At 37.7% G+C, this 22,703-nt stretch overlaps 1 protein-coding gene across 1 annotated transcript; it reads right to left on the bottom strand.

Annotated features, from left to right (window-relative positions):
- Nucleotides 1-309: 309 nt before the first annotated feature.
- Nucleotides 310-22,679, bottom strand: LOC110449915 (transcription initiation factor TFIID subunit 4-like). The gene is made up of 14 exons (XM_021497081.1): nucleotides 21,385-22,679; nucleotides 20,084-20,248; nucleotides 19,533-19,761; nucleotides 18,663-18,805; nucleotides 17,756-17,845; nucleotides 16,812-16,958; nucleotides 14,167-14,399; nucleotides 12,309-12,478; nucleotides 11,772-11,902; nucleotides 11,360-11,485; nucleotides 11,158-11,214; nucleotides 6,037-6,147; nucleotides 5,617-5,673; nucleotides 310-4,861 (listed from the first exon to the last, which is right to left on the bottom strand). The coding sequence occupies exons 1-14, from the start codon at nucleotides 22,672-22,674 to the stop codon at nucleotides 4,751-4,753; spliced, it is 3,060 nt and encodes a 1,019-aa protein (XP_021352756.1). The 5' UTR covers nucleotides 22,675-22,679; the 3' UTR covers nucleotides 310-4,750.
- Between the last annotated feature and the right edge of the window lie 24 nt (nucleotides 22,680-22,703).

The raw sequence follows: 22,703 nt of genomic DNA, 5'->3' as shown, positions 1-22,703 counted from the left end.
GTACCGTAAAAACCCATGCAATTTGCGCACTTTTTTTTCAGAAATTTAATACCCAAAGTGGGGGGTGCATAAAATACACAGGTATAGAAAATTTCAAGTTTTTTTCAGGAAAAGATCGACGATTCTGAGAGATCGCCATCTTGGATTATGTCCCTTGGTACATGGAACTCTAAGACAAATGACGATCAACAAATTTATTTATGTCAAACATTAATAAAAGATACATAATGTGTTATGTGAGTTTATGTGAAAAGTATTAATAAATAGGTAACCGTTAACAAAAAAAGTTTAGCCGAATTCCTATGCCAGAGAATCGCCGATCAACTTACGACATTACGTTTCGACATCTCGGTGCATTTCCCCATACTATTACGAAAATGTTCCCGATTTTCAGCCCTAAAAAATACCTGCGCAAATTACACAGGTGCGCAAATTACATGGGTTTTTACGGTATGTGTACATATAAACATTTTTTCATACATGTTTTTACATATATCTTGTATAAACACAAAAGCTCATGTTTCGCACTGGCTAATCAATTGAGAAAATGGAAGTTCATAATCAACATGTAAACATTTTGCATGAATGAAATACTTTGTAACAGTAGTGCTGCATTTGTCATAGCAAGTTATGTTTGTTCAAAACCCCTGAAATATGCAATTGACTAAAATGGAAGATAGCATAGCACAGGTCAAAGGTCAACTTTATGAAAACTCCTATTGGGAGTATCTTGACCAGGACTAAAATGGAAAGTACATGCAGCATAGCACAGGTCAAAGGTCACGTGAATCAAAAACTCCCACTGGGAGTATCTTTTGACCAGAACTAAACTGGAAAGTATCATAGAGCAAGTTAGCTGCGGGAACCATAGCTTCTAGGCCCGATCTTTAAAAAAATAAAGAATGTTATAGATGGTCCGATTTTTTTAAAAAGATCGGCCTTGAAGCTACGGTTCCCGCAGCTAAGAGCAGGTCAAAGGTCACCTGATTTAATTTCCCACTGGGAGTACCTTGACCAGGATTAAATTTGAAAGTACATTTATGTAGCAAAGCACAAATAAAAAATCAACTGAATGTTTAATCCTACCAGGAGTGCCTGACCATGACTAAATAGCACAACACAAGATCAAACTTTGATAGAAACAGTAGTATACATGCTAGTACTTGGATCATTATCATGAAAATAAACAGTAAATCAGAATTATTCATTCTACCCATTCTGAACAGTAAGTTACTTTCAATTCCACCAGTTTCCTTGACTTTCATGAAAATTCCAGACATTTAATGTCAATTTTAACTAAATTTTCTTCAGTTTTGTTTTGAACTGCTAAAAAATTCCAACATAATTTACTTCTTGCAGTATTAGACATTGAACAAACAATTTTTGCTAGAAGGTTTTTTTGAATGTAATTTATTTCTATTGTCGGAGCAATATTCCTGGGGTAATCGTGAAAACAATAGTCCAAAGGACCAGTGGAATAAACAGTAAGGTTAATTTGCATATCGTTCACATTGATCTCAACCACATAGGTATACATTATTTTTTATAAAGTCTCAATACTTCAAAAGTGTATTAAAAATTTTGAAGAAAAATAAAGCTTTTTAACAGAGATACTAAAATAAATACATCTTTGTAACAAAAGCAGTGTTATGAGGCCAATACAATATTGCAGGTTCCTGTAATTAAACATATCAACAAATCATTTGTAGATACGACACCAGGACATCTACAGAAGCATCTGAACACAATTTTTATCCGATTACAATGCTTAGTAGAAAACGTTTGCAAAATGTAGACAACAATATAAAGCAGTATTCATGATGCAATTCAATGACCCTACTAATGATAAGCATGTGACAAACCTGAAGGTCACATGTGGTGATAAAACTTGGTTACGATTACAGATGACAAAGCATACTCAGCATAAATATTCATGAGTTCCCAAATATTTTGTATGGTGACTGAAATACACATCTCAGTCTGAAGATAAATGTTGTTACACAAAAATGTTTGACACAAAGGTCAGTGTAAGTTTAAAGGTCAAACCAAGGCCATATGGTGTTAAGGTCACCAAAAGGTCATGGTTGACTGCTGCCTTGCAGGGTTAGGCACTGCCCTTTCCTGCTTAGTCCACAAAAAGTGTACAACTTGAATATCAAAACTTAACATTTACTTTCAATATCACCAGGCCCTAGTTATAGTGATACCTCCCACCACTGTGCGTGGTCTACCATTCCTCGTCATTCCTCACTGTGAGATGGGTGTCGCACTGTGATGATGTGTTATGTTATAACACCCCGTACTTGCTACATTCCGGTTCAATGCTTTTCCCACTGCTCTAGATCTGTAAATTTTTATTGACTGTTTGGGGTCACAACTACCTACTACCTGGCCGGCTGACATTCCACATATACATAGACACACACACTGACAATATGCTGTATGGCTACTTTTTAAAGAATAACTCTAGTAATCACAGGGCTTCTGTGAAATGTGTTTGGCACAAAATCGGTTTTCTTTTTAAAAATTCAAAGCTCTGCCATAAAAAATCAGGGCTATACCAGAAATAAGTAAATGGGGAAAAGGGGTGACTGTTTTATGTGATCTCGACCATCCATAATTATTTCTTCCATGGGCCCACTTAACAATTATTTCGGACCCTGTCACCAATATATTACAAGATATATATTAAAATTACATTTCTCTCTGCCCACTATATTCAAATCTGAAAGAGCTCTCATAAAGTACATATTGTAGTATATAGGGTCACATATTACCGGTAAGTCTCATTTTCTCTTTTAAATGCCAATGTTAAGCAGTTTGAAAAAATATTAACAGGATTAATAAATATGTCTAGAAAATATGGAAGAAAAACATTTTTTTCCCCTTATTATTATTTACATATTTTGAGCAAGGTCTGTGTATGCATTATATACCAGTTTTCCCTCTGACTAAATATAACATATAATAATCAAATAATTTCAGGTAATGGAATGGTAGAGACATAAGACGTTCTTCTCACACTTACCAGACATAGGGTGAGACACCCACATACATGACGGTAGTACGCACGTGACTGCTAACCACCCATCACACAGACCACACTTACCAGACATAGGGTGAGACACCCACATACATGACGGTAGTACATGTAGTAGCACTAACTGACCCCATTACTAGATCCTTCTATGAACTTATACTAAGTTATAGTTTTACCAAGTACCAACTTCACATCTCTACTTCATCTCCCAGTTCCCACAACTTTTGATATCTTTCTTGCACCTCAAGTGAGTTTCAGTTCATTGCTCCTTTTCTTCTCATTGCATTGAAGAACATCTCCTCTTCCAAAGCAGCAAGCTGTACAACCTCAGCAGTGACTGTTCTTTTTGCATTCCTTTGATTCCGAACCATTTCACAGGGAAACGTTTGGAAGTTTTCTGCAACAACCATGTCATCACCCTAATGTTATATTTCTTGAAACAAAAGCATCTTTTAGAGTAACCTGGTCAACCATCACAATATGACCACTACTCCACAATCTCCTGTATCCAGGAAAAGTTTCCCCATCAAATCACAGTCTTTGGTTAACAGTAAACCTGAAGCATCTCCTCCTGTAAAAGTAATGCTGGGTAAGTGCTTCTGTGTAACCCACACCTGATATTCTTATCACAAGTTCAGCTTTTACAACATAAATATTTTTTCCAGAACATCACAGTTAACACACAAAGCTCCTCTCCTCCTCTGAGCTAGGTACTTGCCAAACTCTTCTCCATATCTACAGCTATCAGTCTCTACTGTCGATACCAGTCTCGGTCTATCTTTCAAACTCTCCTGAGGCATCATTCAATATCTTTGTTAAGAGCAATGATGACTAGCCTGACGTGGCCATCACAGTCTTTGTTGCAGTAGACACCATTAGCCAGAGATATCTCTCCAGGTCCTCTGATGTGGTCGTCAGTCTGCTTTCATATGAGAACCGATGTGACTACCCAGATTTGTCTCTCTAGGTCTCCTGACGCAGCAGTCAGTCTCTCTGTTGCACCAGACATGATTGCCCAGAGTCATCTCCATAGCTCTCCAGACAATGGCCATCACAGTCGATCTGTTTGAGCTAGCATGGCCGCTCTGTCTCTTAAAGCATGGAGCAGACCTGACTACCAGGACTGGTCTAGCTCTCCTGACGGGACCATCACAATCTCAGTGTTTGAGTAGATATGACTACTTTGGCTGTTCTCTTCAGCTTTGAATTCCACTCCTGACATGCTATAACAGTTACATGTATAGCAACCTAGGTGTCCTACTAACTCCTTTGTTGATCTGGGGATAGGATTTTGTTTGTCTTATTATTGCAAGACACATCGAAGCAAGGAACATATGGGTTCCTGATGCCGAGTGAACCTCCTGATCTTGTCTTATTGCAGAACGCATCTTTCCTTGGCAATCAACTTGGGAAACATGGTGATGTTCCCTTCTGTATCTGTAGACTTGTCCCCTTGTTGGCAAGCACCGACAGCTATGGCTGATGACCTGACTGTGTAGCGACACAGCATGTTAGACAGGTGTCGCCATGAGGCTTTACTCCTTGTCCAAGACATTTCCTACAACCGTAGCACTGTGTGTAGGCAGTATACCACTTACCCACCTTTTTCTGTGTACAATCAAGCACTTTTAAAGCTTCACACAGCCTGTCTCCCAGAGACGGATAAAAGAGTCCAATTTCTTATTACCAAGTCCTAAATTCGGTACCTCCTCATTTCAAAAATGTCTTGTATAGAACCTTGGACTTGCACATAGATCGTTCTTGTTCCATGAAGAAAAGGACATCTCTTAATGTTACTCTTTTAATCCTTGGTCTGGATGTCTACAATCACAAAAGAAGAAGCTTGTGTAAGTTATACTACATCTGCTACAATTCCTTTACCACCAGCCGAAAATATACAATGCTTTATGATTGATTGTGATATATACTACCTATCATTACTTTATCTCAAATATAGCTTGTGGTTATGACTAATACTTGAAATTTTTTTGCTCCATATACTCCTCCAATCAGTTATGTCCAACTTAACCTGTTCATGATTTTACTGTCGTCCCCTTGGGTATGATTTCTCTATCAACCCCTAGGGTATTACAGATAGTACATCAACATAAACAATACTATGACATCACAGGAACAATCCACTCTTGACCTGAGAGATCATATGAACATCAGGATAACACCAATGCTGAAAATTATTGTTTCTGTAAAGTATTAAAATGATGTTAGAAAAATAACCGGTAATAAAGAAATCTCCAATCCTCTGGGTGATTTTTTGGTTGTCTAGCCCTCAGCAAAGCCTTGTGTTAGACCATCACCCCTCAGGTATATACACTATTAACGAGGCTGTAGTAGGAATATACGCTTTATAACAGGATGTAACATAAACTACAGATGTTAAACCATTGATGTATATTGTCTACAAGTCTTTAAAGCAGATGTGCCTTTATTCCTTAGAATACACTGCATACCAGGACTTCTTAAATTGGGTCCTTAAGAAAATCAGAAAAATCTTCACACTAAAATGAAGTATTAAGTAGCTACTTGTTTATAGAGCAGAAAAGTTTTAGTGTACTTACAGATCTAGATGACGATGATCCAAGACCATTGGACAGATTCGACCCTCCAGAGCTTCCCTGTGGAGAAACAAATCATTGAGAAGTGATGTCAGTTAGATTGAAAATTGTATCGCCCCTGATACAACTTCAGGAATATATAAAGTGACTGTGCTTCAATCTGTTGGGGAAAATGCGGTTAAAATTGCTGTCATAAAATTCTATAAATACTATAAGTATATTGGGTTGAAAAGATTTGAAGTTTCAATGACTAATATGTCAAGTATAAGCATGGGAAGCCTTTACCAGAGGGTTACTTCTATCACCTGATAGTATATATACATGTACAACTACTATCATACAGCCAGATTCAAGCTTTAACCAATGGTTTGGACATCATTGCAGGTCTGATTCTGTCAAATTATCTGCATATCTGCTTTGTACCTGACTTGATTCCCCAAAGTCTGTTTTGCGTTTCTTTCGAGGACCTATTGCTGCTAATGCTGTAAGATTTGCTTCTTCTTGTCTCAGCCGCTCTATCTCAGCTTGTTGTAACTGAAAGTACATATATAGAGAGTTAAGGTATGGAGTAAGTTATCCTCAACCTCAAACAAACTTTCCAGGTTTTACCAATACAATATCAAAACAAGCACTTGTTCATAATTTACAAAGAGAGTAATCATTGTTTGATGGATTATCTAAAATTAAGCAGTAACATTGCGCTACCACAATTGATACAGTTTTGACAGTTTTTCAATGATATTTAAAAATTCAGATCATGTATCTGAAATATTTCTTGATTCGTGATGAGACTACACATGATGATTCATTTTCAGAAAAACTTTTGATTTTAAGTAATTTGTTTTCAAAAATAGAACGCTAAACTTGCAGCGATTTCGTCCATTTTTCGGCCATGATTCGTACCATATCACAGGCTATTAACTTCATTTTTACTAGTTGATGTGCCGATTGCAACAAAATATATTGCTTTTATAAATAACATACTGAACTACAATTGTACATATACACTTTTATATTATCCAGTTATAAGGACCAGAAATCAACATTTAAACATTGTATACATACAGCTTCTAGAAGATGCTGACGAAGATTGAAAATGAAGCAATTCCCATTTTTTTTAAAATAAGTTACCTATAAAAGGAACATAGCAATACACTTTAGAACTGATATCTGTGCCAAACTATTAATATGCAAGACCTGAAACACAAGGTCATGACCTCCTGGTCACCTGGACATTCATAAATTTCAATGTCATATCTCACCTTGTCAAAATGCTATTTAATGTCAGTAACCCCAGCCTGTCCACTGCTACAGCATTAAGACATAAAAGCAGGGCAGACCCCCGACAAGTTCTTAATTAATACCAAGGCTATCTCTTATTCAGCAAGTCTCCAATACTATAACAAACAGATGTCTACCACAGACACCAGTACCTAAACAAGTGGATTCTTGGAGAACTGATTAGGGACTAATTAACCTATAGTCCCCTGTGTTAGTACTGTTTAGGGACTAATTGACCTATAGTCCCCTGTGTTAGTACTGTTTAGGGACTAATTAACCTATAGTCCCCTGTGTAAGTACTGTTAAGGGACTAATTAACCTATAGTCCCCTGTGTAAGTACTGTTAAGGGACTAATTAACCTATAGTCCCCTGTGTAAGTACTGTTAAGGGACTAATTAACCTATAGTCCCCTGTGTAAGTACTGTTTAGGGACTAATTAACCTATAGTCCCCTGTGTTAGTACTGTTTAGGGACTAATTAACCTATAGTCCCCTGTGTTAGTACTGTTTAGGGACTAATTAACCTATAGTCCCCTGTGTTAGTACTGTTTAGGGACTAATTAACCTATAGTCCCCTGTGTTAGTACTGTTTAGGGACTAATTAACCTATAGTCCCCTGTGTTAGTACTGTTTAGGGACTAATTAACCTATAGTCCCCTGTGTTAGTACTGTTTAGGGACTAATTAACCTATAGTCCCCTGTGTTAGTACTGTTTAGGGACTAATTAACCTATAGTCCCCTGTGTTAGTACTGTTTAGGGACTAATTAACCTATAGTCCCCTGTGTTAGTACTGTTTAGGGACTAATTAACCTATAGTCCCCTGTGTTAGTACTGTTTAGGGACTAATTAACCTATAGTCCCCTGTGTTAGTACTGTTTAGGGACTAATTAACCTATAGTCCCCTGTGTTAGTACTGTTTAGGGACTAATTAACCTATAGTCCCCTGTGTTAGTACTGTTTAGGGACTAATTAACCTATAGTCCCCTGTGTTAGTACTGTTTAGGGACTAATTAACCTATAGTCCCCTGTGTAAGTACTGTTTAGGGACTAATTAACCTATAGTCCCCTGTGTTAGTACTGTTTAGGGACTAATTAACCTATAGTCCCCTGTGTTAGTACTGTTTAGGGACTAATTAACCTATAGTCCCCTGTGTTAGTACTGTTTAGGGACTAATTAACCTATAGTCCCCTGTGTTAGTACTGTTTAGGGACTAATTAACCTATAGTCCCCTGTGTTAGTACTGTTTAGGGACTAATTAACCTATAGTCCCCTGTGTTAGTACTGTTTAGGGACTAATTAACCTATAGTCCCCTGTGTTAGTACTGTTTAGGGACTAATTAACCTATAGTCCCCTGTGTTAGTACTGTTTAGGGACTAATTAACCTATAGTCCCCTGTGTTAGTACTGTTTAGGGACTAATTAACCTATAGTCCCCTGTGTTAGTACTGTTTAGGGACTAATTAACCTATAGTCCCCTGTGTTAGTACTGTTTAGGGACTAATTAACCTATAGTCCCCTGTGTTAGTACTGTTTAGGGACTAATTAACCTATAGTCCCCTGTGTAAGTACTGTTTAGGGACTAATTAACCTATAGTCCCCTGTGTTAGTACTGTTTAGGGACTAATTAACCTATAGTCCCCTGTGTTAGTACTGTTTAGGGACTAATTAACCTATAGTCCCCTGTGTTAGTACTGTTTAGGGACTAATTAACCTATAGTCCCCTGTGTTAGTACTGTTTAGGGACTAATTAACCTATAGTCCCCTGTGTTAGTACTGTTTAGGGACTAATTAACCTATAGTCCCCTGTGTTAGTACTGTTTAGGGACTAATTAACCTATAGTCCCCTGTGTTAGTACTGTTTAGGGACTAATTAACCTATAGTCCCCTGTGTTAGTACTGTTTAGGGACTAATTAACCTATAGTCCCCTGTGTTAGTACTGTTTAGGGACTAATTAACCTATAGTCCCCTGTGTTAGTACTGTTTAGGGACTAATTAACCTATAGTCCCCTGTGTTAGTACTGTTTAGGGACTAATTAACCTATAGTCCCCTGTGTTAGTACTGTTTAGGGACTAATTAACCTATAGTCCCCTGTGTTAGTACTGTTTAGGGACTAATTAACCTATAGTCCCCTGTGTTAGTACTGTTTAGGGACTAATTAACCTATAGTCCCCTGTGTTAGTACTGTTTAGGGACTAATTAACCTATAGTCCCCTGTGTAAGTACTGTTTAGGGACTAATTAACCTATAGTCCCCTGTGTTAGTACTGTTTAGGGACTAATTAACCTATAGTCCCCTGTGTTAGTACTGTTTAGGGACTAATTAACCTATAGTCCCCTGTGTTAGTACTGTTTAGGGACTAATTAACCTATAGTCCCCTGTGTTAGTACTGTTTAGGGACTAATTAACCTATAGTCCCCTGTGTTAGTACTGTTTAGGGACTAATTAACCTATAGTCCCCTGTGTTAGTACTGTTTAGGGACTAATTAACCTATAGTCCCCTGTGTTAGTACTGTTTAGGGACTAATTAACCTATAGTCCCCTGTGTTAGTACTGTTTAGGGACTAATTAACCTATAGTCCCCTGTGTTAGTACTGTTTAGGGACTAATTAACCTATAGTCCCCTGTGTTAGTACTGTTTAGGGACTAATTAACCTATAGTCCCCTGTGTTAGTACTGTTTAGGGACTAATTAACCTATAGTCCCCTGTGTTAGTACTGTTTAGGGACTAATTAACCTATAGTCCCCTGTGTTAGTACTGTTTAGGGACTAATTAACCTATAGTCCCCTGTGTTAGTACTGTTTAGGGACTAATTAACCTATAGTCCCCTGTGTTAGTACTGTTTAGGGACTAATTAACCTATAGTCCCCTGTGTTAGTACTGTTTAGGGACTAATTAACCTATAGTCCCCTGTGTTAGTACTGTTTAGGGACTAATTAACCTATAGTCCCCTGTGTTAGTACTGTTTAGGGACTAATTAACCTATAGTCCCCTGTGTTAGTACTGTTTAGGGACTAATTAACCTATAGTCCCCTGTGTTAGTACTGTTTAGGGACTAATTAACCTATAGTCCCCTGTGTTAGTACTGTTTAGGGACTAATTAACCTATAGTCCCCTGTGTTAGTACTGTTTAGGGACTAATTAACCTATAGTCCCCTGTGTTAGTACTGTTTAGGGACTAATTAACCTATAGTCCCCTGTGTTAGTACTGTTTAGGGACTAATTAACCTATAGTCCCCTGTGTTAGTACTGTTTAGGGACTAATTAACCTATAGTCCCCTGTGTTAGTACTGTTTAGGGACTAATTAACCTATAGTCCCCTGTGTTAGTACTGTTTAGGGACTAATTAACCTATAGTCCCCTGTGTTAGTACTGTTTAGGGACTAATTAACCTATAGTCCCCTGTGTTAGTACTGTTTAGGGACTAATTAACCTATAGTCCCCTGTGTTAGTACTGTTTAGGGACTAATTAACCTATAGTCCCCTGTGTTAGTACTGTTTAGGGACTAATTAACCTATAGTCCCCTGTGTTAGTACTGTTTAGGGACTAATTAACCTATAGTCCCCTGTGTTAGTACTGTTTAGGGACTAATTAACCTATAGTCCCCTGTGTTAGTACTGTTTAGGGACTAATTAACCTATAGTCCCCTGTGTTAGTACTGTTTAGGGACTAATTAACCTATAGTCCCCTGTGTTAGTACTGTTTAGGGACTAATTAACCTATAGTCCCCTGTGTTAGTACTGTTTAGGGACTAATTAACCTATAGTCCCCTGTGTTAGTACTGTTTAGGGACTAATTAACCTATAGTCCCCTGTGTTAGTACTGTTTAGGGACTAATTAACCTATAGTCCCCTGTGTTAGTACTGTTTAGGGACTAATTAACCTATAGTCCCCTGTGTTAGTACTGTTTAGGGACTAATTAACCTATAGTCCCCTGTGTTAGTACTGTTTAGGGACTAATTAACCTATAGTCCCCTGTGTTAGTACTGTTTAGGGACTAATTAACCTATAGTCCCCTGTGTTAGTACTGTTTAGGGACTAATTAACCTATAGTCCCCTGTGTTAGTACTGTTTAGGGACTAATTAACCTATAGTCCCCTGTGTTAGTACTGTTTAGGGACTAATTAACCTATAGTCCCCTGTGTTAGTACTGTTTAGGGACTAATTAACCTATAGTCCCCTGTGTTAGTACTGTTTAGGGACTAATTAACCTATAGTCCCCTGTGTTACTACTGAAATATAAGAACAAATTTTACCCACCTCTTTGGCCTTTTGTTTAATTTTCTGCTGTTCAGGGTCTTCATGTTTTGATCGGCTCTGTCAAATTAAATATTGTTGAAATTAATTCATAGTTTTGTTATACCTCTGATAAAAAAATAATTTTAACGGAAGAGAAATGTTTTTTCAATTACATTGTTATTTTTTTATAAAACCATTTACAACTCAAACCATGAATCTTTACCTTGGCTGCCTTCATTATTTTTTCCCATTCTTGTTCCTCGTGCCTTTTCTTTTCTAACTTGTCCAGCTCTTCTATAAATTTTAATTGAGACTTCCCATCCTTGGTCAATTCAAACCTATCATTCATCTAAAAGGAATTAAAAACATTTATTAATGTCAACAATTTTCAAAAGAACATGAAATTGAATCCAAATTCTACAAGATGCTCACAGGCTCAGTAGCTTTTATTACCTGGTGTTTATGTACCTCTCATACAAATAAAATGATATACAAGGTGTGAACACTTAATAATCTGTAGTATGAAGGAACATGCCCCTGTTATTCCCATGGAACAGGTAAACTTTGTCAACCGGTTTTCCCCAGGTCCACTACCAACGACTACTAACCATTTCTACTACACATCAAATACTTACCTTATATATTTCTATTCTATGTTCCGCTATTGTTGCTAATTTTTCTAAAACATCTCGCATCCGTTCCTGAGCGGCATGAGATACAAGATTGATCACATCTGACGACACTTCATCTACACCATGTTTCTTTGCTGGAAAGGAGAGGCGCACGTTTTATATCCCTTGATATACATAAAACAATTTGTGTTCAATATTTTTAGAAAGGAAATAAATCTTTGAATTATTTATAGAACTTTTGAAATACTCAAAAATAACAAGAGGCCCATGGATATTGACACTAACATTTACAATTACAAAAGTTAAAAGCTGGTTCATATGATATGAATTTAACCGTGCTGACAAGAAAAGTGTGAATTTTAAACTTATAGTGTCTCAGAAGTCAGTATGGCTGACTGGGCATATTTTGCATATGTGTACTTTTATTATGTCAGTGATGTGTTATGCAAAATATGTGCGACACTTAAATGAAATATTTTATTATTATTTATAGTGTTGACTGGCATTTAAGAGTATATCAAACCAATCCTGCTGATTTACCTATAGCACTTATCCGACTTTGTAAGGTTGCATGGTGGAGAAAGGCTTCATCTTTACAGGAGCGTATCTGTGTCCCTATGAAATCTGCGTTGGTGGCAAGGATATTTTTGGATTCTTCGGACAGATTCACACCACCCATAGTTGCCACATCATTGATGTCATCATCATCTCTGTACAAACATAAATTTGTTTTAACTTAATCTTCGTGAATAGACATATTTTTTTAATGAATGTATGTGTTGTATGGACTTCCACTTACGTTACCTTGTTATCCCAATAGTCAGAGTCCATTCCAAATGTCCAGTTTGAACACTTTAATTGTTCGGGAAAGCACATTAATAATAGCGCCTGGCGGTTTTGAAACGAGGCAGTAAACATGGTGGTCTGAACGAGATCCAAAGGGGCCCCCTGAGAGGGGCCATCAGTCAACTAACTGCAACTTCTAACTGCACTATGAAACCAAGTATCAGATTTCTAAGTCCGTGTTGAAACTTATTGAATCAGTAATTATTCATCATCAGAAGTTAATTGCACACATGCCAATATTTAGAATTTAAATGAAGAAACATTTGTTGGCAACTCGGCATTATTTATAGACATCAGGAAATATCTATTACCAGAATATGACCGGTACAAATGGAACGGGGCTAAACACCTTCCCTCAACCAAGGGACAAACCTTTCTATAAAAAGGAATATTCACGAGACGAATATCCCTTTTCAATTGTCATAAAAGTGTATATGCATTGACAAGTAAAAAAAAGAAACGTTTGTGATTTTTTTTTACATTGTACAACTCAATGTCTTGCCACTGTTTTTTCCCATACCATGCATTATATTATATTCATGTATATACTCTCTTTCTCACTTTCACTGTCTTCATACACTAACACTTAGTAAGTCATATTAGCCATCACTCACAATACACATTTCTGGCAAAACCACTACGTGTACATGTAGAATATGTATCAGATATGGAACGTGTTGAGATACTTGATAATTATATGTTTTCAATAACTTTTCTTTAATCAGTTATTTTTGTCCGAAACAGAAGCCGAAGTTAATGGCAGCAAGCGTTAACGTAAACAAATGACCCTTTTCCCATTTTCAATGCATATTCCGATTCTATCTGAAGTCGAAAATTTATTATTTATAGAGAAAAAGTTGTTGCATGATCATACATTCTAAGTCAACATCATGTGAAAATAGGTTAATAGTTTTAGATATTTATTCATAACAAACAGCATTTCTGTCGCTTCCATTTCAGCTTTAACCGGCAGAATACATGCACCGTACTAACTGCTAGGGCAGTTATTTTCTCCTTTGAATACTTCCCACCTGCAATAATGATTCCGCAACGTAATCCTTGCGCTATCTTTTGACCATTTGGCAACTTTTCGCTTCGTAACCGACGCGTGTAACGGTTTCCTCACACGGCTAGACATTTTGTTTACAATAATGGGCGATCCATGCGCATGCGCTAGTAGAGGGAAATCCCTGAACAAAACGTTGGTCAGACAGGTAGAAATCCTGATGATTATCTCAAAATTAATTATTTATATGGATATATATCAGCCAAATCTGATCGTTATTTTCCTTAAGGAGACTCACTTGATATGTTTATGTAGTATTTGAAACAAAATATATACACTTCACTGTGATGCCCCTTTAAGAAAATTTCAATGGAGTTATTTTTCTCCTTGTATAAAAAATTTAAGTGATAAAGAAAGCACATTTTTTCATAGATTTTAGAAAAAATACTGCTGAATGACAGCATAGTCAGCTTTATTACCAGGATTTAGAATTTTCCATCTATATTTCAAAACAGTATTAATTTCTCACAAATGATGTATACTAACTTGAGGGAGTCGTATTTGGGTTTTTCGCGGTGACCCGCTGTGCTGCCATGTGTCTTTGTTTGTCCCTGTATGGTGCTGACTGTGGGGAGCCCCTGCACCCCGTGGTGAGCCACCTGGCTCCGCCCAGCCATTGTCACCACTGTCTTTGGTAAGCTGCCCCTCTGGTGAGCCACACCCTTCTGTATATGCTGCACCTGTATCATCCCCTGCTGACTTTTGGCTGTGTGTAGGAGCTACAAACAACATATAATCAATGAAGGAATGACAGGTTATTCCAGGAACATAAAATATATTTTATTCGAAGGCAATCTTAGGTGGTTTATACTGTAGGTAAAGCTTGCTTACATACATGATAGTGATGATACATAAATACATCACTATTTACGTAATTGGTCAAAAGATCATTTTAATGTAAACACTTCAATTCAACGAGTTGATAAGACACATTTCATGCATTAGTTGATTTGTCTGCAATCATATCCAGAATCATTGTAGTGTAACTCTGAACAGAATGCAGTTTATGCTTAAATATTAACATATTTTGGTGTCTGCAATATGAACGCATATTGGTGGTTTTCTCATACTGAACCTTTACATACAGTATGACCAAGATATGTTAAGAAGTCACTTCACATAGTTAACATTAAAGTCCTACACAAAACAGCAAGGGCATGCAAATATGATTTATCACATTTTGTCTGATATGAGGGTCTTCAATTCCAAGAAATGGCTGTTATAAAATCACAAATGAGGGACATGGATTTGTAATCTTGTTGTTGTTGAAAATCTTACATTACTTACATAGAGGGACGCAAATTTTGAACAAGAGGCCCAGAGGGCCTGTATCGCTCACCTGGATACCTAAGCAATCATGGCAAACTATTCTCAAAATGAGATCAAGGGAATAGGCCAGACCCCAAGGCCAATCCTTGTAGCATAGCTATATTACATTTTTCATACCCAGCAATTTTATGTATGGTTATGGGGTGGGGATCTCAACTGTTTCCAAGCTTCGACTCAGAAACTAGGTCCCTTGAGTTGTGGCCAGACCCCAGGATCGCTTCTAATATTGTGACTGCATTTGTCTCTTTTTGCCAAGCATTTGTATATATAGTTTTGGGGTGGGGATATTAACCATTTCAATGTTATGACCCAGGGGTTAAGTCTCCAAGGGTGGGGCAGTCCCCAAGGCCAACCTGGAAGCATATGTGCAATCATCTCTTTATACTTAGCAATTGTATATATACGGTTAAAGGGTGGGGCCCTCAACTGTTTCCAAGCTGTGACTAAGAAACTAGTTCCCAAGGGGTTCGGGCAGACCCCAGGGTCTATTCTGATTTCATGATTGCATTCGTGTCTTTATGCCCAGCATTTGTATATGTAGTTTTGGGGTGGGGATCTCAACCGTTTCAAAGTTATGACCCAGGGGCTAAGTCTCCAAGGGTGGGGCAGTCCCCAAGGCCAACCTGGAAGCATATGTGCAATCATCTCTTTATACTCAGCAATTGTATATATGGTTATATGGTTGGGATCTCAACCATTTCCAAGTAATGCATTTTATTGACCCCACCCCTTAGCCCGGGGGGCCAGGCCAACCATTTGTACAATTTTGAAGCCCTGCCTCCCATGAATACTTCCAACAAAACATGATCAATATCCATGGCATAGTTCGGCAGAAGAAGTCATTTAAAGCAATATAACCAAATTGCCCCCTTTTGGCCCAGCCCCTCAGCCCCCTGGGGGGTCAGCCCCACCATTTGTACAATTTTGAATCCCTGCCTCCCATGAATACTTCCAACAAAACATGATCAATATCCATGGCATAGTTCTGCAGAAGAAGTCATTTAAAGCAATATAACCAAATTGCCCCCTTTTGGCCCCGCCCCTCAGCCCCCTGGGGGGTCAGCCCAACCGTTTGTACAATTTTGAATCTCCACCACCTAGAGATGCTTCCAGTCAAATAAGGTTGATATCCATCACTTAGTTCCAGAGAAGAAGTCACTTAAAGCAGTATAGCCAAATACCCTTTTTGGCCCTGCCCCTCAGCCCCCTGGGGGGTCAGCCACACCATTTGTACAATTTTAAATCCCTGCCTCCCAGGAATGCTTTTGATCAAATATGATTGATATCCAGTGCACAGTTCTACAGAAGAAGTCATTTGTAGCAATATAGCCAAATTTCCCCCTTTTGACCCCTGCCCCTAAGCCCCCTGGGGAGTCAGCCCCACCATTTGTACAATTTTTAATCACTACCACCTAGGGATGCTTCCAGTCAAATATGGTTGATATCCACTTCTTAGTTTCAGAGAAGAAGTCGCTTAAAGCAATATGGGCAAATTGACCCCTTTTGGCCCTGCCCCTCAGCCCCCTGGGGGGTCAGCCCCACCATTTGTACAATTTTGAATCCCCACCACCTAGGGATGCTTCCAGTCAAATTTAGTTTAATTCCAACCAGTGGTTAAGAAGAAGAAGTCGTTTAAAGAAATTGTTGACGCACGGACGGACGGATGACGGATGCCACGGTATGGCATAAGCTCACCTTGGTCCTTCGGACCAGGTGAGCTAATAAAAAGGGACATAGATTTCTTTTTCTGATATGAGGGATGTTGTTGTTGAGTTCTTGACATGAACAATTAGAAGACTTACATGAGGGATCTGGTTTTGTGTTTGGCCCACCGACGTTGCTGCTGTGGGCATCACATTTTGCTGCAGGACAGACACAGGAGGTGCCCTTACTCCTTCTATAGACATTTTGTTCTGTATCAGCGACCTCCGCAACAGAGGCAGGCTTTTCTGAAATTGTATAACAGTCACAAAAATTACACCGAACCAGTTCTATCAATAGATGCCTAAGTATGAAGTCTACATCTTGTTGACGAAACCCCATCACTTCGTTCCTGTCTAATTCTTTTGTTAACACAATAACATTTGTTGAAACCAAATACTTCATTGTGTGTGGATGTATATTAGATTCAAACATATTGTATCTATTATTATAGATATAAGATTTTTTTCGTCCCTGTTGTAGAAATATATGTATATTTATAGTAGATAATAAATAAATAAGCCCTTGCGAAGGAAAATATAGAATAAAAACATAAATCTTTCAGATCGTCTGCTTGGCCTTCTGCCTTCTAGGGCTTCTTCAGGGCGGAAGAAGCCTTAGAAGGCCGAAAGGCCTAGCGTACGATCTGAAAGATTTATGTTTTTATTCTGTATATATATATATATAAATGTAGTAAAATGTTATAAAATTCACATAATTTCTATTTCTGGGTCAATATAAAGCCAATTATCCGTCTTTTAATTGTTTATTTTTTTGTCATTATTACAGACAACAAAGATGTGGAATACCTATACAGCTGGACAAGTCGATCAGTTGTTCAGATTGTAGAAATATTTTTACATGTCAGAAATATGTGGGGTTTTTTCCAAACATGAAGATTTTTGTAGCTTTCTGGGATTACCTGGCATACCTAGTTAAATTAGGAATTAGGAAAATTGTTTGGATCTTTTGTGTATTCTCAAGAACTGAAAAACAGAACTGAGATAAAGAGACTCCTGGTATGGTGATGATGGTAGATCTATACCTTCAAGAAAGGGACTAGGTATGGCTGTGGTGATGACTTCAGTTCAGCCTGTAATCTTTCTGTGAACGCTTCAGGCTCTACTTTCCCATCCTGCAAAAACAAAAAGTTAATTCTATATAATCATTCAGGACATTTTCATATTAAAGCACTGTAGGACAAACATGGTTTTTTTAATTTTCATCTATAATGCATTTTTATATTTTGGCGAAGCAATTGTTTTGCCAAGTTCAACAGTCCTAAAGGCCACCAAAAATATCATTATTACCCGGTATGTCAATTCTTTTCTCTCATTTACATAATGTTAAAATTTGTGAGCATACAACATATTGCCATAGCAATGGAAAACAGTAATATACCTATATCGGTATTTATATTTCAAGCATAGTTTTTTAAAAACACGTCATCCTGATAATCTGCTTGTTTATCAAAATAACAGCTCCTGACTGATTCCAGCTTCAGCTGGATTCAATTCCAAAAGCTGACCTCTAGGTTAATATTAAAACTAGCGAAAATTCTTTATATTTATTTATAAGAAATTAAGTTGGCATATATGCATGTGCTAATCGAGTTGTTTGAAATCTTCCTGAAGACTAGTGAAGCAAAAAGAAGTCGCAATCACAAGAAGGCAAACCAAGCAACATAACTTTGAATGCAAGTATAAAAGAACGAAATTTCCAGGTTTGCACAAAATCAATTCATTGAATCTCTTTAGATTGCATTCCCTTGCCTAACTTTCTGTACATGTCTAAACTGTATCTTGAAACATTTGCAGTACATCACCTTTAGCAGGTGAAGATATTCCTGCTTTGGGTGTTGCACCTTGATGCAGATAATTGGTAGCAATTATGAACTTAGTAATGTTGATAAACAGATTAAGTACAGACGCATCCTAAAAACAAAAACTTACAATGAGACCCTGGATGAGCTCTCTGACATTTTTGACCGTTTCTTTGGGTTGTCCAGCTGCAAGCTTCAGCAATGTTGAGAGGAAGTTTTTACACTTTTTTACATTATCTAGTGGTTGTTGTTGGACCTGACCAGAACTTTGGGCTAGAAAAAAGGAAAACAGAACTTTTATATGTCACAACTGTCATATGTCAAACATAGCGTAACCAATTTTCTTGCATACTAGAACCAAGATATCCGCATTTCCGGCGGTGCTGGAAAATTCTATCCGACCCACGAGTCTGGATTGCTTACACACGCAGACTGGCAGGGGAATTATAGTAACCTTTCGGGGTCACGCTATTGTTCGTGACGTCATTCTATGACGTTTTGGGGTCAGTCAGGGTCATTAATAATTGCCATCCGTGCTGCATATGCAAATGAGAAATGTGCGAACAGTTGACAAACTACTAGAAGAGCAGCTGTTTTTACAGGTTTTAGGTAAAAAGTAGGAAATATAATCCATCCCTGATGTGAGGTAAGGATAAGGTAATACAAACCCCCGGGATAAAATATTGAGCAAAATACCCTTGGCAAAGCCTCGGGTCTCCTGCTCAATATTTTATCCCTTGGGTTTAAATAACCTTATCCATACCTCTCATCAGGGATGGATTCTATTATTCTTTAAGATTTACCCATTAAACAGGATTAAAACTGTTTTCCTCGGATGTAAAATATTTTCTACAGCCAATATATGATTAACTTTACCACCACTGAACCTCAGTCTTATTTCAATCGTTTATTGTAACCTAGTTAACAGACTGGACACTAATTTGTATCCAAGGTGGTTAATGAGCTGTGAATTTCACACCACACTGGATACAGAACTTACTTGTGCCAGGAGCTGTTGAGGTGTGTGGTGCCATACTGGGGTTGGTTGCCCGAACTGTCTGCACAACCTGGCTTGATGCTGTAGACACGAGGGCAGGGGCTCCTGAGGAAGGGACGGTCTGACGGAGAACTGTCTGGTGTTGGCCTGCGATGGGGGTACCAGACGGGTGTTGGATGGTGACTATCTGAGTGGTGGGAGGCCGTGCATGTGCCTGGACTGTGGTAGGGGGCTACAGTAAAAACACAGACTTATACCAACAACGTAGCCAAATTTCAAACTGACAATACATCAGAGATGAGTAAATTGAAATTTTGGACAGAAGAGTTAAATTAAGTTAAATTACTTTTGAACATTTCTTTTTGTTTGCTGATAATAAGCAAAGGGGTATTTTCCCCTTTTTACCTGAAAAGGTGCTGATTTATAACATCTCATTACAATTTTTTTATTTCATGAAAGTTGCAAATAAAATATCTGTAGGAGGGTATTTTGAAGTTAGTTTTACTTATAACAGGCTACTCATGACTCCTCTGCCAGTAGGACATAATACCTACCCTGACATACTGAATGCGATGCCCTGTTGTAGAACTAGCCATTGTCGTAGATACTGCCTGCTGCACTCCCCCTTGGTTAGCAGTGACGATAACAAACTGGCCTTGCTCATTTTTCATCAACATCCCACCATGTGGTAACATCCCTTGAGGCAACGTGATAGTTCCCTAATTTTATCATAAAAAAAAATATCAAAATTGTTTAAAGCTAAAATTTATAAATAATCACAACACTGCATATTAATGTTAGATATATTTAAAGGACTTTTCGAGGTCTTGAAAACACACTGCTTACATAGATAAAACATCTCTGTAGATAGGGATAAAATGGAACACATAAGTGCACAGTAGTGCTGTTAAAAAATATGAAGATACTTCTGCATTGTTTTCTGCTAAACTGATGAGATATTTCAACAATGTTACCATATGTGTAATTTGGAGCCTCGAAATTCGTCTCGGGAATGCGACTATATAGCTATATATCAATAAAATGACTTCACACAAATAATACAGTAGTGATTTTTAATACTCTGTTTGGTACAACTTTTTGTAATTTATTGTAAAAGCAATTTTTGTACTTTCATTACAGATTATCCTTTTTTCAGAGATCTTTAATTTCTGTAAATAGGCTATGGTCAGGTCCAGTACACTCTGCCGATTGAGCTATATAGCTGTAAAGACCTATAACAGCTCTATATTGACTTATCTGAAATAGGCCTTTTTTGCTATTTTCAAGTTATTTTCTTTTTTAAGGAAAATGAAACAAAGTCGCTTTTAAAAGAAGATTGTGTCATTAGGTTGATAACAAAAGACATTAAATATAAGTATTCTTTTTAAAAAATAATCATGTAAAAAAATCGGAAATTTTACATAAATTTATGAAAAATGAAAATAAACATCTAACTGTATGCTTTTTGTAGTCAACATTACCAAAAACCTTATTGCGACTTTGCTTTAATTTAATGAAAATTGAAATCTGAGAAAATATAGCTTGACAAAACAGCTATAATTTATAGGTGTATATAGGTCTTTATAGCGATATAGCTCAATCGACAGTGTACTGGACCTGATGGTGTATCTTGGCTTTTCGAGGCCACCGCGAGAAGTCAAGGGTGTTTACAGCCTATTTAAAAGAAAACGTGGTTGCGAAAATCGTGATAATTAATTGCATTTATCTCTAGGACGCATTTTAACAGCTGGTATGTACATATTTTTTTTATATAGCCATTATGACCATACCAAATTGTAAACTAAAACACTAAATATTAGTTTTTGTTGTAACCGTTATGACATTGTAACCTTACCGCTGTGGTTCCTGGCCGAGGTGCTATGTTGATTTGCTGTTGTCGTGCAGGAGAAGCAGTCGCCACCCGTGCCACTGCTCCCTTACTGTTTGTAAATCTTGGCACCACATTGGAACCACTAACACTAACCACATGCATAGGCACACCACTTGAATGTGGCGTTTGTTGACGCATCACAACCTGACCAGGCTGCGCTTGTCCTGGAGTCCTCACTGTAATAACACTTGGATTCCCTGCAACACCACCTTTAATTGGTGCATTAACTATATGAACATTAGTTGCCTGTGTGATTTGACTTCCAGCAGCTGAAGGTACAGATCCGGTTTGAATGTGCTGCGTTCCATGAACAGTCTGTATAGTCTGAATTGTCGGACAGCCTTCATGTTTCACATTTGAAATTGGACTTCTCGTCGTATGTTGCTCATTTTTAATTAAAAACTGGCTATGCTGTTGAGTGTTCATAGAGCCTTCCTGTTTGAGAGCTGTTACACGTTCTTGCTTTACAGCATTTACATTCCCAGAGTTCACATTGTCATGTTTCAAAATAATATGTCCTGGTTTTAATACTACATCCTGATGACTAGAATATTGTTGTGGAATAGTGATCCCTCCAGCACTTGATGTAACTTGTGGTATTATCACAGATTTCTGATCAACTACTGTTTCACCTGGTTTTGAAATGACAATTCTTGTATTTACATTAGGAGAATGAGTAGTCCTATTTAGATCTATAAGTGGTGAATTTGCACTCGGAATATGGTTTGTATGCACCAAACTATTAGAATTGACAATTGCTTGTGGTAATGGGGAACTTCTTGAATTCACATGAGGCTGAGTGTTAGGTATTATTCTAACAGCATGTTGGTTGTTTACAACTCTGCTTGAGTTAGATGCAGGTGATTCCCTGTTATTTTGAGTATTGTTATTGGATGCTGCAACATTGTTTGAGTTTATTATGGAATTTATACCAATGATCTGGGGATCTGATTGGGTCAGTTTCACCAACGGACTCGTGACAGAGTTCACAGTCACACTATTTGGTAAAGACAAACCTTTTAGTCCCTGTGTTACATTGGTCTGTACAATGTTGAATGATGAAGCAGTGCAAGCTACCGGAGTGCTTGCTGTAGTGATATGATTATTATTTATAGAAGATTCTGATATCGACTGTGAGTTATCCTTGTGTGTAGGGGAAGCCAACTGTCCTTCTAATGCACCAACTAAGGCACTAACGGCACTTTCATCTATCTCAGAGGTAATCAAGTCGTCGATAAAATTGGCGGTCGCCATTTCCCCGCACAACACATTTCAGACTGAAG

This window comes from Mizuhopecten yessoensis, unplaced genomic scaffold, assembly GCF_002113885.1.
Source record: "Mizuhopecten yessoensis strain PY_sf001 unplaced genomic scaffold, ASM211388v2 scaffold4839, whole genome shotgun sequence".
Taxonomy (NCBI): Eukaryota; Metazoa; Mollusca; class Bivalvia; order Pectinida; family Pectinidae; genus Mizuhopecten; species Mizuhopecten yessoensis.
The sequence above is the reverse complement of the archived record's forward strand: the minus strand, read 5'-3'. Positions and strand labels throughout refer to the sequence as shown.